Raw genomic sequence first — 14,415 nt, forward strand, 5'->3', positions numbered from 1 at the left:
ATAAACTGGAAAACTCTAACCATCAAAATGACATAAATTAAAGTAATAACCTATTTCAAAACATCTCACCAATTTTTTCAAACAGTAATAATGATTGCTAGTGCATAATTTTTTTTATACCTTATTTTTAGTTACCTAGTTAGTGCTTAAAAGGCACTTAGCAGGAATAAGAATATCCTTCAACAGCACCAATGCTATACGATGCTTACTTGTATCCAAGATGGACAACAAAATGGTTTGGAAGCTTTTTAGAAAAATAACCTCAGGTAAAACTAACCTAATTTATTTTTAGGTTTTAATATTTTATAACATTGCAAATATTTATATAAGTCACACTTCTGCTAAATAGTCAAAATATGGTGATCCGTTTGTACTGAGTTTCACTAAGAATAGCCTTCTTGGCTGAGTGTCTCATGTAGCACTTAAAAACATGAGGCTTGATTTGGTCAGTGTTTTCAGAGATTAAAATGATTCCCCTTCATTCTGGGCTTAACATAAATATAACCACAGTTCATTTCAACAAGCAGTTTAAGTGTCTACTACGTGCTTTTCATCTCATGCTCTTGGAACAAAACCCCAAAACACAAATAAATAAAGGATGCTACCAAGAGTATAGGCACAGTTGAATTTTATTGTTTAAAATGTATCTATTGCTTTTAACGTATGTCAAAGTAGCCTAGTCAATTTTCTTTTTACTCTAATATGCAATCAAATTTTGTAAATGTTTCAGAGATACCTATTAAGAAGGTAAATTCTCTCTTTGCAAACTACAAAGTTTAATATGATGTTGGTTCAGTCTTAGTTATTATTCAAATGTTCTCTAAGTCTATTTGTTTTTTCATCTATTTGATATGTTAAAAATTAAATGAGGTGTGTTAAAATATCATCAGATAAGTGTTTCAGTTGACTTCCAGCACTTTAAGTTTTACATTTTGATGCAATGTTATTCATTGCATGAAGCTTTACAGCTATCATGCCTTCTTTGTCATATCATATTCTATTTAATGGTTTTTGCTTTGAGTATTCAGAAATTAAAATCATCAACTTTGCTTTCTTTTTCCAACTGTTTGCCTGTTAAATCTTTACTCTCTCATCATGCTTACAACTTTCTGTGTTAGTCTGGTTAAGACAGATTTCTTGTAAGTAGTATATAGTTAGATACTATTTTAAAAATTAATCTGTGTGTTTTTCGGCTTTTAATAAGAGAATTTAAACCATTTTCATTTATTGACACAACTGACAGGAAGCATGGTTTAGTGGAAAAATTCCATGGGCTATAAAGTCATACAGACTTGGTTTTGAATTCTAACTAGAAATTTTAAGTTCCAATCATAAGAATTAGTGATAATATATGATAAGCATTAACACATGATATACAATCAATAAAAAGTATTTGCCATTTACATATTTCCTTAGGTTCCTTCTTTTACTATAAGGGCAAAATTTTCTTTATTTTCATTTTCTCAATTGTTTTCAAATTCTTTGATCACTGATTTTAGTTCTATTAATTGATAGCTTTTTTAAAAAAATCATAATCTTTTATCTATGTTTCTTTTATCTAATTAAAATTTAGGATTAAATGGTGTATATAAAGTATGCACAGAATAGATTGTTTCTCCGCTCCCCTTTCACTTTACTAATATATAGCACTCATGCACATCAAATGATACCTTTAACAGACTGTGTTGCCCAATATTTGCTGCATATCTCCATGTAAGTTTTCTGGTACCAGTAGGATCTGCCCAGGCAAAAAGTCGAGCTTGTCCAGGCAGCAATTGCACGTCTTCCTGTGACCCACTGAAAACAACCAATGGAAGATTAAAATACCTTCGCATTGAGAAACTTAGACCTGTGGTTTATCGAAGTGGAGATTGGCACAAAAATCTTATGAAATTGCCTTTGTTAATACAACAAAACACTGTTTAAAAATAAGATCCTAAAAATGTCCAGTAAACTAATGGTTTTGAAGCTTGAGGGAACAGAATATTGCCTTTTCTGAAGTTAGAGTACACTCTAAATTGATGCAGGCAAGATCACATCAATGGAATTCATTAAGGCAAACAGACTGGTCTGTCAGAGTACACCTGTGAAAAAGGCTGTGAACAGTAGCTGAAGAGCTTCACTCAGTGCTTAAGTTAAAGCTTTTTAGTCCAGTGCAATACATAAATATGAACCGCAGAAAAAAAATGGGGTCCATGCTGTTGCCACTCTAAGTGTGGTCTGCGGACCAGCAGCATCAGCATTACCTGGGGGCTTGCAGGAAATGCAAAATTGTAAGTTCTGGGGCCCACCTAAACTCTACTAAACCAAAATATGCACTTTAACAAGATTTTCAGGATATTTTTAAATAGTTCAGATCATTAAAGATTAAGAAGTAATGGTCTACATAATACAAAAAAATTTCCAGAGAACTTTAAATAAAAGCAAACAGTAACTCAGTTAGGTTTCAATCCCAAACTGCACTTTTATCGCTCAGTGGATTCAAGTCACGCAAGTTAATATAGGTAAATCTGTAAGGCATTATTTTATATTTATATACATATATAAATATTTACATATGTAGAATTATTGGGTTGTTGGAATAGTCATGATGTATTTTTTCTGTTTTTCGTTGCAAAAACGCATCATGACTTTTCCGACAACTCAATACTTTATATAAAATAATGCCTTGGATATTTATAATAATAATTCTTTACAAACATATATTATATATTGTAAGGGTTTAAAACTATCTGTTATGTCATTATATAATGGCATCATCCAAACCAAATGACAGCAGAGGCAAGACCAACAAAATTCCTATCTGCCTGTACTATACATTCAATACCACTAACTACTCAATTCCTCCCATTTAATCTTCTACTACCCCTAACAGGTACAACAAAAAAACAAAAAACAAAACCACACACATATGGATTTTCACTGAGAATTAACAGATTACAAAAGAATAGTAATGTTTAAACAGTTTCACAATTCCTTATATGCAATTCTAAAATTTAAAAAGCTCTAAAAGTTCAAAGATTTTCCTGTAAGTTTGGTGTCAAAAGTCATTTGGCAGTAAAACTTAATCTGAAATGATGTGAGACTATTAATAGTTTTTATTTATCCCAATTGGTATGAATATTCATAAGTTTTGCTGCAGACATATCAATGTGTTTGATAACAGAGTACTGTCAAAACCCGCTGAGGGTATTAGTAATAAACAGCATGTGTTTCTTATTACCATTCTAAAATCTGAAAACATTTGAAACGTGAAACACATCTAGTCTCAAGTGTTTCCTAGAAGAAATTGTGGACCAGTAAAAGCATATCAGATTTTCCATGAACTCTTTTTTTCATACCTCTGTTTATAGGTGAGGGTATCCCATGGTGTGTGGTTTATTATTAGGGCAGGTGCAGATCCCTCATGGTAATCAGAGAAGGTTATGACAGTTGAATGTTCAGCAGTGTTTACATCCACCAAGATACCCCCATTCTATTATAGGGGGGAAAAAAAGTACAGTTGAGGAATTGGTTTAACCTGCACTTACATTTGGAATTCCAATCAGGTATGTAGACACAAAAAGTTTGTTTTCTTAAATTCTTATTGAAAAGCACAATGGCTCTGATCTCTTACAAATATACATATGGCATTATATATTGATACAGTAGTTTCTTAAAATAATTATACTTTATGGCATGTTTTAATATATTTCAAAGCAAATTTTAAAAATCAAAGACATTTTATTTTAAAATATAAAAACGTACCAGGTCTTCTAGGCTCAATAAAGTGCCATTATCCTGTCGGTTATAAAAGAACGGTTTGGAGGACCCTTCGCAGCCCACCACTCTCACACAAAGTTTGCCGGACAGATTTTCAGGCCAAAATGGAAGGCACTGAAAATATAAAAGTTAATATCAGTTTTAAAACAATAGTGTGGTATAAATAAGATGGTAGTTAATTAAGTTTTCAGTTCTAAATCTGATTGTGATTGTGATTCAATTACTTAGTTTCTTAAAATATTCCTTCCACGTGTCATATTAAGATTATTGACAATATAATGACTATGAGATCAAAGACACTTGATCAGGAGAATGTAGACATATTAGTCTATATTTTCTCTGGAGTAATTACAATATGAAAAGCTGAAGAGCTTACTGATTAAGAATGCCTCAAATATCTTGAATATTTAAGAACTATAATCTTAATAACAATTTGCTTTGTGCATATCACACTTTAATTCCTTAATGCACTATGAATTCTTTCCAAATATCTTATCCAAGATTAACCAGAAAGACAACAGAAGGCAGAGGAGAGAATACCATAGACATTGCTAGAAGTCCTGACATAATCTCCCTAGCTGTTTGATGATCTTAATCAGATCATATACCACTTTGAGCATCAGTTTTCTATAAAACTGAGATTTTAGTTCCTTAAAAGAAAATGTTTCTCTGTTACAGAATACTGGGTAAATTCTATTTCTGAATAAAATACAACTATCAAAACCACACCAAAGATAAAAAGATAGTGTTTATTTGTGGCCACATCTAAGGAGATTATTCTAAGTGTCTTGGAAAGCTCATGCCTCTTAGAGCTCTAAATTTGTTTCTATTATAATTGGAACCCTTCCTCTTGAGCTTTTTGCTAAGTATGTTTGAAAATCATTTTAGAATCAATTTTTTTTTTGAGATGTACAAAAGAATGGTTCTATCCTTATGGTCAGCTGGTTTGGTTCAAAACTCTGGCAAATTCAAGCACTAATGCTTGTCTTTGCACCTGTCCTCTCCCCTACTCTTTCCCTCATTCTCTTCACCTCCTCAAATCTTACTGAGCAAGGTTTACTTCAGATCCCACCCCTTCTATGAAACTTTCGGCTCTGATCTAGACCACAATGACCTCAACTTCCAATGATTTTACTAACCTTAAAAAGTATGAACTTCTATTTCCTTCTCTGTAAAGTGAGGGAGTTGAATTTTAGGTTCTTTTCAAGGAAACTTTTAGCTCATCTATTCAGGAATTCTACAACCATCTTAACATCTGCTAAGATGTTACTTAGCATCTATTATCTTTTTCTCCATGATTTAATTTGTAAGTGCCTTAAACCCTCCAACAAGGTTATATAAACTTTTTAAATACAGAGGCTTTATCTTGACTATTGAGACAATACATAGTACATTATCTTTATGTACTTTTCACAGGACATATCTATGTTCTGTGAACTAAAGAATTAGTGTTAACCATCAACAGTGGGTTAGTGGCAAATATTATCAACAATTTTCTTCTTTTTTTAACATACACTTACAGTGTAAAAAATATCTTTCAAAGTTGGCTGTCATATTTTAACACAAATATGGTAGCAAAGTGAGTATGACAAGAAGGTATATACAATTCTTATTTATATGTCTATATTTACTTTAGGATCCAGTTATATTAAAGGAAAATTTTACCTCTGAAGAAGCAATATAGTTCCACTTGTTAGTTGGCATTGAGCCATTAGATGCAATTTCACCAACTTCCAGTTCTAATGATGATTTGTTTGCAATGGTACAAAAGGGTGTAAGAGTAACTATTCGTGTAAGATTAAAACTGCTCATTTTGATGCTAACACCAACCTGTGGGAAGGAAAGCTTATCATTTTCAAGTACATTATGGCGCGCGCGCGCGCGCGCGCGCACACACACACACACACATTCGCACAGAGGCTTCTTAAAATATTTTAAAATAAGACTTCTTAAATAAAGTAACTCCTATTAACTATACTCCACTAAAGATTACCTTCTCACTAAGAAGAAAAATTGGGGTTTCTTAGTTTAGATCCATCAGAAATTATTTCAAGAAATATCAATTGGTAATTTAAATGATGACTTGTAACAACAGTCTTGCATTTTTTACTTTTTAACATTCTAAATATAAGGTGTTTAATAATTAGTGTAGGGCTCAGGTTTTGCTGCTTTTTAAATCTCTACTGTTAAAACAAGATAAAAATTTCAAAGTGGTACTAAAACAGGTCAACTGACATCAGGCTGTTCAAATTTTCAGTCAAATTTAAGATTTAACAAATGTTTGGCGGGGGTTGGTATGAAACAAGGATTCTAGTATATGCTGAATATTTACCAAGTTGCTTACTTAGATGGATTCAACTCACTGTCTTAAACTTTGACAAATTCTGATTTTGCCTTGATACTAGTGGCCCTAGAAATTTGTAGGGATAACAGTCCTTCACATAACACGTACTTTGAATTCAAATTTCTGTACCCCTTAATCCAGCTGGTTTACTGAAGAAAATGTGAATAAAGTCAAAGGTAAATAAACAAGCAGAATCTTACCTGGTATTCCATATTGTTGGCAGGACACTTCACACACCCATAACTTCCCACTGTATCCAATGAAAAACTACTGGACCAGGCACTAGTTGAAATTTTTAATTGTACCTACACCAGAGAACACATATCGTCATATATTAAACCTAAAAGACTATATTAATTTTATTTGCTGGAAAGCTGCTAGACCACTAGAAATTTATTTAATATCATGGGACACAGAAAAATTTAATCAGAGCCATACTGAAAATGGGTAAGAGAACCACAAAAACTCTATGGGCCAATACAATAGAAGCACAGTTTTGACCTTCCCATTCACGTGTGCAGTGAATATAGTGAATTTAACATTTATACCAATGAGACCCTCTGTGGCTTTAAAAAGAATTATAATGTAAAATGATATTTTCCAGTGTCAGACTTATAATACAGAGCTGAGAAATTAAGCTTTAACACACAAAGAGTTTATGCCTTTAACATTATTCAGCACACACTAAATGAAAGGCACTGTGATAAGCAGAATGGAAAACAATGAAACACAGTTTGCATATTCAATGAGCTTCCAACTAAACAGGGAGATGAGAAATACATAACTATTATGATGCAGGACTCCATGTGTTAAGAGCCATAGAAAAGGTACAAAGTGCTATCAAGGCGAGAGGGTGAAGAGTTTACTTCTAACTATGGAATTTAGATAAAAGTTTTATAGAAGAGACCTAACTGTGCTCAGGTATTAAACTCTATCCACCCAACTAGACTATAAAAAAAAACCCCGATGACAACAAGAAGTCAGATACATAAACAGGTAACTACAATAACAGATACTAGTATAATATTAATGAACACTCTACGACAGTGGTTCTCAAAGTGTGGTCCCTGAACCAGCACCATCAACATCACCTGGGAATCTATCAGAAATGCAATTATTAGGCCCGACTCAGATCTATTGAATCAAACTATGGGGGCAGGACCCAGTAATCTGTTTTAAAAGTGCTCTAGGTGATTCTAATGCACACTTAAATCTGACAACCACTACTCTAAGAGAAAATGGATGGGAGACCAAGCTATACTTTAGAAGGTCAGAAAATCCTTCACACATGTCAGACCTGAGCAGAATGCAAAGGATTAAGAGCAGATAACCAGAGAAGATCAGGCAGACAGGGAAAGCATAGGAGAAGAGGCATTCTAAGCAGAGGGGGTATATACAAAAAGATCTAGAGGTAAGCACTTGGGAAGTGTGGTACGCAATACCAAGATATGAGTCTGAAAAGAAAAAAAGGGACCAGAGCATACTGGACCAGGCTTAGGCATTAGGTTTTTCACTCGAAGGCCTGATTTAGTGCTTCATGCATAGAAAGGCTCAGTTAACATATACCAAATTCAACTATTCTTTTGAAATGTCATTTCATCACTGGTAAACTACCTAAAACCAAGCTTTCTACCCAACACTACTTCAAGAACAAAAGTAATTCTAGGGGCACTAGAGAATAGGGTAACTAACTCAGCCTTGGGAGACTACTGTTGTTAGTTCCTAACATCTCACTTGATTATGTATTCCTTAAGTCTCCTTGAACCTAATTCATATCAATGGCACCCTAGCAAATGGGTAAGCATGGTTTTAGAGAAGGTTGATGACTACCTAGTTTCCAAATTAAGAATTTATCTATTTTCACTTGTTGTATCAACAAAAACACACCTTGTTTTTACTAAAAATGTTCTTCTTCTTGAAAGAGAATAAAATAATATCCCTGAAATCAGCTGGATGTTTCACATGAATATCTTCTGAACGATACTGGAGAACCCGAGAAGTCTTGTTGATTAGCCAATAGGGACTATAGATAGATAGCACCATCCGACTGCCAATTCGTCTGACATGTATTGACAGATCGACTGTCATCACTTCTGTGGAGTCAGAAGTAAAACACACCAGAAAAAATTCGGGAAGGGTATTACATATACGGAAATGTCCACTCCAGTTTTTGCCCTGATATTTCACCAGAACTAATTCCATTATTTCTCCACTGAGTCTTGAATGTAGAACATCAGCAGCACTGCCTTCTGCTAGCTCATGTGTTTCTGCTGTTCCCTAAAAAGAAACAAACAAAAACTAAATTTGCTTAGCGATTTATTAAAAACCTTTGCAATAGCAAATCGTATTTTATACAAATGTTAAATAAACTACTGATTCAGATTAACTTGCAAGTCTTCAATACAGTACCATGTTTACGTATTATGAATGTCTGATAATCACTAAGGACTAAAAAGAAAACACTACATCATAGCCAAAAGCAGAAATTGTCTCTTGGCCATTCATAGGCCATAGCCATACGTAGGCTAATAGCCTTGAGTTTTGAGAAAAAAATCAGATCTGTCCCAACCAAGAATCAAAGGCTAGACTTAGGAAACCTGGCTGTTTGTCCATTAAAAGCTATGCCATCAAATGAGCCATTTAACTGTGTGGGCTTCAGCTTTCTCCTCTATTCACATACTATGCCTAATGGTTCCCATATAAACAGGCTAAGGAAAATGATATCAAACTATTCTGAAAAGCTATCTAAGTAAGGCGGGACTATTTTTTAAATGAATAATAACATAATAAATTAGGCTTTTACTGAAAACCTCTCATGTATAAATACTATTTAGTTCATTTAATTAATTTTAGTCTCTAAACATCAGGTTTCACTCATTGTCAGATAAAGAAAACAAATAATTTAGGTTCCATATACTTTCAAGACTTTTGTATTTTAAAGTATGACATGTCAAAATTTAAAAATATTTATCATACCTCATTGCTAGAAAATGGTCCCTAGTATTTAAGATGGCCAGTAATTATTTTAAAGTTCAGTAGAAACTTGGAACAAATAATCATAAATATAACTTTAAAATTAACTTTAGAATAAATTAAGATGAAATATTTTCTTACTGGCTTTTTTATGCCCTTTAGCTAATGGAATTTTACTTAATTATAGTCAATAATATTGTAATAACTATGTATGGTGTCAGGTGGGTACTAGACTTATTGGGGTGATCACTTCATAAGTTATATAAATGTCCCATCACCATGTTTGTTGTACACCTAAAATAATCTATTTTGTATGTCAACTATAATTTAAAAATATTAAAAAATAAAATGAAGAGATTATTATGGCTCTTACTTCATAGCAGATGCAGCAGTTAGGTGATAGGGAACAAGGAGTCAAACTGCCTCTGCTCAAATTCCAGCTATACAACTTACTAGCTATAGATCTGGGGCCTGTCACCTAGCCTCTCTGTGACTCGGTTTCCTCATCTATAAAATGAGTCTAATAATAGTACCTATTTCAGGAGGTTATTGTAAGGATTAAATGTCTTAACACGTGTACAACACATAGGATAGTGGCTAACACATAACAGGTGCTACACCAGTGTTTGCTGTTATTAATATTATTAAAGCATTACAAGTATGCCACATAAAACACTGACCTCAACTAAAAATACTATTAAGGAAACTAGAATTCACTCCACGAAATAATAAAATGCAAGAGACATACCTCAAGTAAATATCTCAGGGAATATGGGAGAAGATTCCGCAAAGTGAGGGTAGGATAAAGATGAATAACATAAGCTGGATCCCAGTCTTCCCCATGTGTACATATATAGCTTAATTCATCAGGCAGAGCAACTGTATTGACTAAGAGTGGTAAGAAGTTGACTTCTACTGATGGACACTGCAGCATGCATCTGATTTCCCTGCTCCTGTAAAGTTCTTCCTTCCAGGAAATGTAAGTGGTGGATTCTTTATACTGATTCTCTAAGATACCAGCTGGCTGAAGAAACAATTGACATCTACAGAAAAAGAAAACAAGGTGAGAAAAAAAGTTTTTATTGAGAACGTAAGAAAAAGAATCTCACTAAATCTTCTTGATAACTCTACAAGGTAAGTACATTATCCCTACTTTTACAGATGAGGAAACCAGGGCTAAGAAAGGTTAAGAAATTTGCCAAAAGTTACAATGCTAACAGATGGAGGAACTTTCTGGGGAAAAAACAACAACAAAAAAAACACCTCCCTGTAATCAATGACAACTTAAAAAAAAAAGTCATTTCAAATACAATCTAATAAAAATAGGTCTAAGAAAATTCTAAAACATCAAATACACAACAAATTTTCATCTAGTAAATTCAATAATATAAATAAATGTATTTCTCTATAACTACATATATATGTTAAAGCTGGCTTTTACAGATATTTAGATAATAAAAACATGAGGTTATCTTCTAGAATATAAATCCTCAATTCCTAGAATTAAAAATATATATTATTTAATATAGTCAAAGAAGTATCTACCTATATGAATCTAAAGGAACATGGAACTCCTCTTCAGGTCTTGCTACTCCAATACGCTCCAATAGCTTAACATTCTTAACAGATTTATAGATGATGAACGCAATAGAGAAATGGTTTTTAATCTGTTGGACAAAAAGACATACACTGTTAAAAAGATGTAGAAATTCCAAAGAAAAATGTGAGCTACACAAAATTACTTTTAGATATAAAAAGTTTCAATCCCAATATTGAAAGATATTTTTATTGGTAACTGAAAATTTTTAGACCATTTAAATGCTATATATATATATATATATATGAAGCTTGATGTTTAAGTGGAAGTTGAAAATTATGAGGATATTCACATACTCTATATATGTATTACATGCTGATGTGTATTGTTAGTGTATAAATCTTTCAAATAATATGTATTAATCTTTGAAGATCTCATAATATTTTCTCCATTAGAAACTTTTCTCAAAGCACTATGTGACTACACAGAAAAGGATAAAAAAGAAAATATGAGAAAAAGCAGTACAACTCTCTTGACTACAATGTGATATAAGCTGGAGGTAACAGCAAACTGAGAGCTAACAATGGCCAAAATTTGAAATTCTTTCATTTTTATCTGATGTTATAGGTACGAAGAAATTTCTTTTGCTGACCACACACTGAAACCTGTAATAATGCACAGTAAAGGGAAAAAAAAAATGGATGACATCTTAAAGGTAAAAAGAAAATATATAGAATAAGATGTTAAATTATTTTCAGGGGGGATCATTCCAATATTCCTTCATGCATACTTGAAAAATTCAATCCCAACAGATATACAAAGAGAATGGACTTTTATCCTATTTGACAACCAAATGATATAATAGTGCTCAGTTCTGTATCTTTAAAGAAACAGGCAAAAAGCTTCATTAATTTTAAACTGAGGAGGCAAGAAAAATTGGCTTTAAAATGAACAAGATTGTGAATCAGACATTTAAAATAAAGAATATTACAAAAGCAAGTTGGATAGCAAATAGCAGCCAGTTCAATCTATTATTTACTTCTGAATATCGGTTTCGACAGTACTGACCTAATGCAGTTTTACTATATTCCTATATTTAGCTAAATAATTTAATATGTCTCAATATACTTAAAGAGACACAGTTCACTTTAACGCATTACCTGAAGAGGAGAGCGAAGGGTGATTACTTTATTCCCTTCAGCTGCATCAATCTGCACCAACACTGAGTCAGAATGACTGGCATTGGGATTCCGTACATTATACAACTGCCGACCAGGTCTAGCAATAGGGATTTTTGCAACTTCTGTATATCCGTAAGGTACTAAGGCAGAGCACAAGTGAGAAGCATTCCAAATATTAATTTAACTATATTTCTCTAAGACAGAATAATCATCAGCGCCTCAAAATAATGAGAAGAGTATTCTCCCTCATGTCTAGAAATGACTATACAATATGCTTGTCCAAGACACAGGAACTAAAAAAGAAAGAAGTTATTATTATAAATAGTTTGGACCCAAACAATATTTCTTGGGGTTCTGAATGTATTTAAAAAACCAACAAAATCCAACTTATTACTTATCCCCTCAACTATATAGGAACAATGTCGCCCTTTCTTTGTAATGGTGGTAATTACTGTCAATTTAGGACATCTGATATAGTCATTTTCTCTCCACATTGAACTCCCATCCGTTTTGAAGCATATCACATATTGTACTGTTTAAAAACATAGAAATAATCTAGTTTTCTAAGGTATTTCTTAAATTTACTAAGTTTAATTTTCTCAAGTTTAGAGGAAGAAAACAAGAGAGGAGTTTACTAGCTATTTGTTTCAACCCTTTAGTAATGTTGTCTCCCAAGATATCTATAGCAAAATATTTTTTCATATTTTGTCAAAAATAAGCCCATACCAACAATTGCAAAGATTCCTGTAAAATAAAATAAATACAGCATACCAAAGGTCATAGTGAAGAAGGAGCTTTCTTGACGGGTCAATACAGATCGTTTCCCTTGACATGAAGACTCCATTCTGGCATATTCTAATTCCAAATTCTGACCAGCATCAACATCATAAATATCATTTTTCTCAGCGGAGCCCATTACTCTGAGGTTATGATTGGGTTGTACCTTAATGGGAACACCTAGAGCGTTTCTTACTGTAAAAGGAGGCTTGTCTTTTAAAGAGTAATCAAAAGTAGAAGCAGTGCCCTCTGAAAAGCCCTGAAAAAGAACACATCACAATAAAATTTTTGCAAAATGAAATTTTTTAAAAAATGGAACTGATTACACATTTCTCAGAAACTAATTTTGATTAAAAACAAAAATAATCCATACATTATTCAATTTAAAATCCCTTTTGAAATATTCCAAAGAAGAACCAAACATACTTTTGCTAAATTGTTGAAAACATTAAGACAAGTTTTGGATATCGTTATATTCATTGTATCTCCTGAAGAAATATGAACTGCTGTTTGTGGCTCAGGGAGAAAAATAAAATCATCTCCTGGCATCAAACTTTTATCCTGGACTGGATTCTTCTTTACCTACGAGGATAAATAACATAAATTTAAGTTATTAGCCAATTGATAATAAAATAAAAATATTCTCAATAGAGTTAAATTCTCCTAAACTGGTCACTTTATATTAAGGCTCCTCAAGTCTCATTTTCAACAATATTCAGTGCTCCACTTTGATTTAGCATAGATCAGCATTCTTTCTTTTAGTGTGTAGTCAGTGTATGGAGAAATGTTTAGAACTGTGCCATGAAAGCACTCAAAGTCAGCTACTATATTTGTCTCATGTGCATTCCCCAGAGCAAGCTATTGCCCAGTGTTGCCTGACTAACTAGTCTTTATGTGTTGATAAGCAATCGAAGACGACCCTAAAGTCTAAACTGGTCCTTACTGGAGTTTAATATCTGGAATTCCTTCTACTTTTGACCAGTAATACCTATAAATAATACGATAAGCTTTCAACCAGCCATCATATTCTATCACTGTTTTCTGTTCCAATAGCATTTCAAAAGCCTTGTAAAAACATTCTTTGTTAGCCTCCCTCTGCCAGAGAGACTAGGACAGGTAAATTACTTCTACTTTACTGAGAGGAAATTGGGACACAGGCTAAGTGACTTCTCATCTTTAAAATAAGAATCTGTTGAATCCATTTCAGCATCTCACATTTCAGTCAGGCTGCCCGAGAGAGGTGCGCTGTGATAATTTGTTAAGGATATATAACTCATGCTCCTGTTAAATCTAGAAAAATGTTCTTGGGTATCTAGGATTCTGAAGTGTTCTCAAGAAGTACCATGAAGAAATAACATAAAAGAATTCATAATCTAAAATAGTGGTTCTTAAATGTTTTGATCTCAGTATCACTGAGGACCCCAAAGAGCTTCATTTTATGTAGATCATATCTATCAATATGTACTCTATCAGAAACCTAAACATATTGCTTTTCAGCCTTTTGTCTAAGATCAAGTGTAGAAACTAAAACTGAGAAATTTTTAAATATTCATTTAGAAATAACAATTACAGTTAACAGATATTTTTAATGAAAAATAACTATTAAAAAATACATAGTAAGAAGAGGGGCATTTACAAATCTCTTTAATGCCTTCCTTAAGAGGAGACAGGCAGATTCTCATTTCCGCTTCTGCTTTAATTCTGTTGCATATCACTTAGTCTCTAGAAAATTCCACTGTATTCTTGCTCATGAGAGAATGAGAATGACAATGGTATGTAATGTCTGGGTATTATTATGAAGCGTTTTCACCCCCCTAGGCCCCCTACAAGGGCCTCAAGGA

General features: G+C 33.0%; 1 protein-coding gene across 1 annotated transcript in view; it reads right to left on the minus strand.

Annotated features, from left to right (window-relative positions):
• Positions 1-14,415, minus strand: part of VPS13C (vacuolar protein sorting 13 homolog C) — a 178,169-nt gene that overhangs the window by 40,730 nt on the left and 123,024 nt on the right. The window contains exons 55-65 of the mRNA XM_019650776.1: positions 13,001-13,156; positions 12,569-12,833; positions 11,777-11,937; positions 10,625-10,746; positions 9,828-10,122; positions 7,994-8,383; positions 6,307-6,411; positions 5,428-5,592; positions 3,748-3,876; positions 3,342-3,475; positions 1,671-1,797 (exon numbers count right to left, since the gene is read on the minus strand). Of these exons, the coding sequence (XP_019506321.1) occupies positions 1,671-1,797; positions 3,342-3,475; positions 3,748-3,876; positions 5,428-5,592; positions 6,307-6,411; positions 7,994-8,383; positions 9,828-10,122; positions 10,625-10,746; positions 11,777-11,937; positions 12,569-12,833; positions 13,001-13,156 (2,049 nt within the window). The remainder of the gene's footprint in view (positions 1-1,670; positions 1,798-3,341; positions 3,476-3,747; positions 3,877-5,427; positions 5,593-6,306; positions 6,412-7,993; positions 8,384-9,827; positions 10,123-10,624; positions 10,747-11,776; positions 11,938-12,568; positions 12,834-13,000; positions 13,157-14,415) is intronic.

Source organism: Hipposideros armiger, unplaced genomic scaffold, assembly GCF_001890085.2.
Source record: "Hipposideros armiger isolate ML-2016 unplaced genomic scaffold, ASM189008v1 scaffold_147, whole genome shotgun sequence".
Taxonomy (NCBI): domain Eukaryota; kingdom Metazoa; phylum Chordata; class Mammalia; order Chiroptera; family Hipposideridae; genus Hipposideros; species Hipposideros armiger.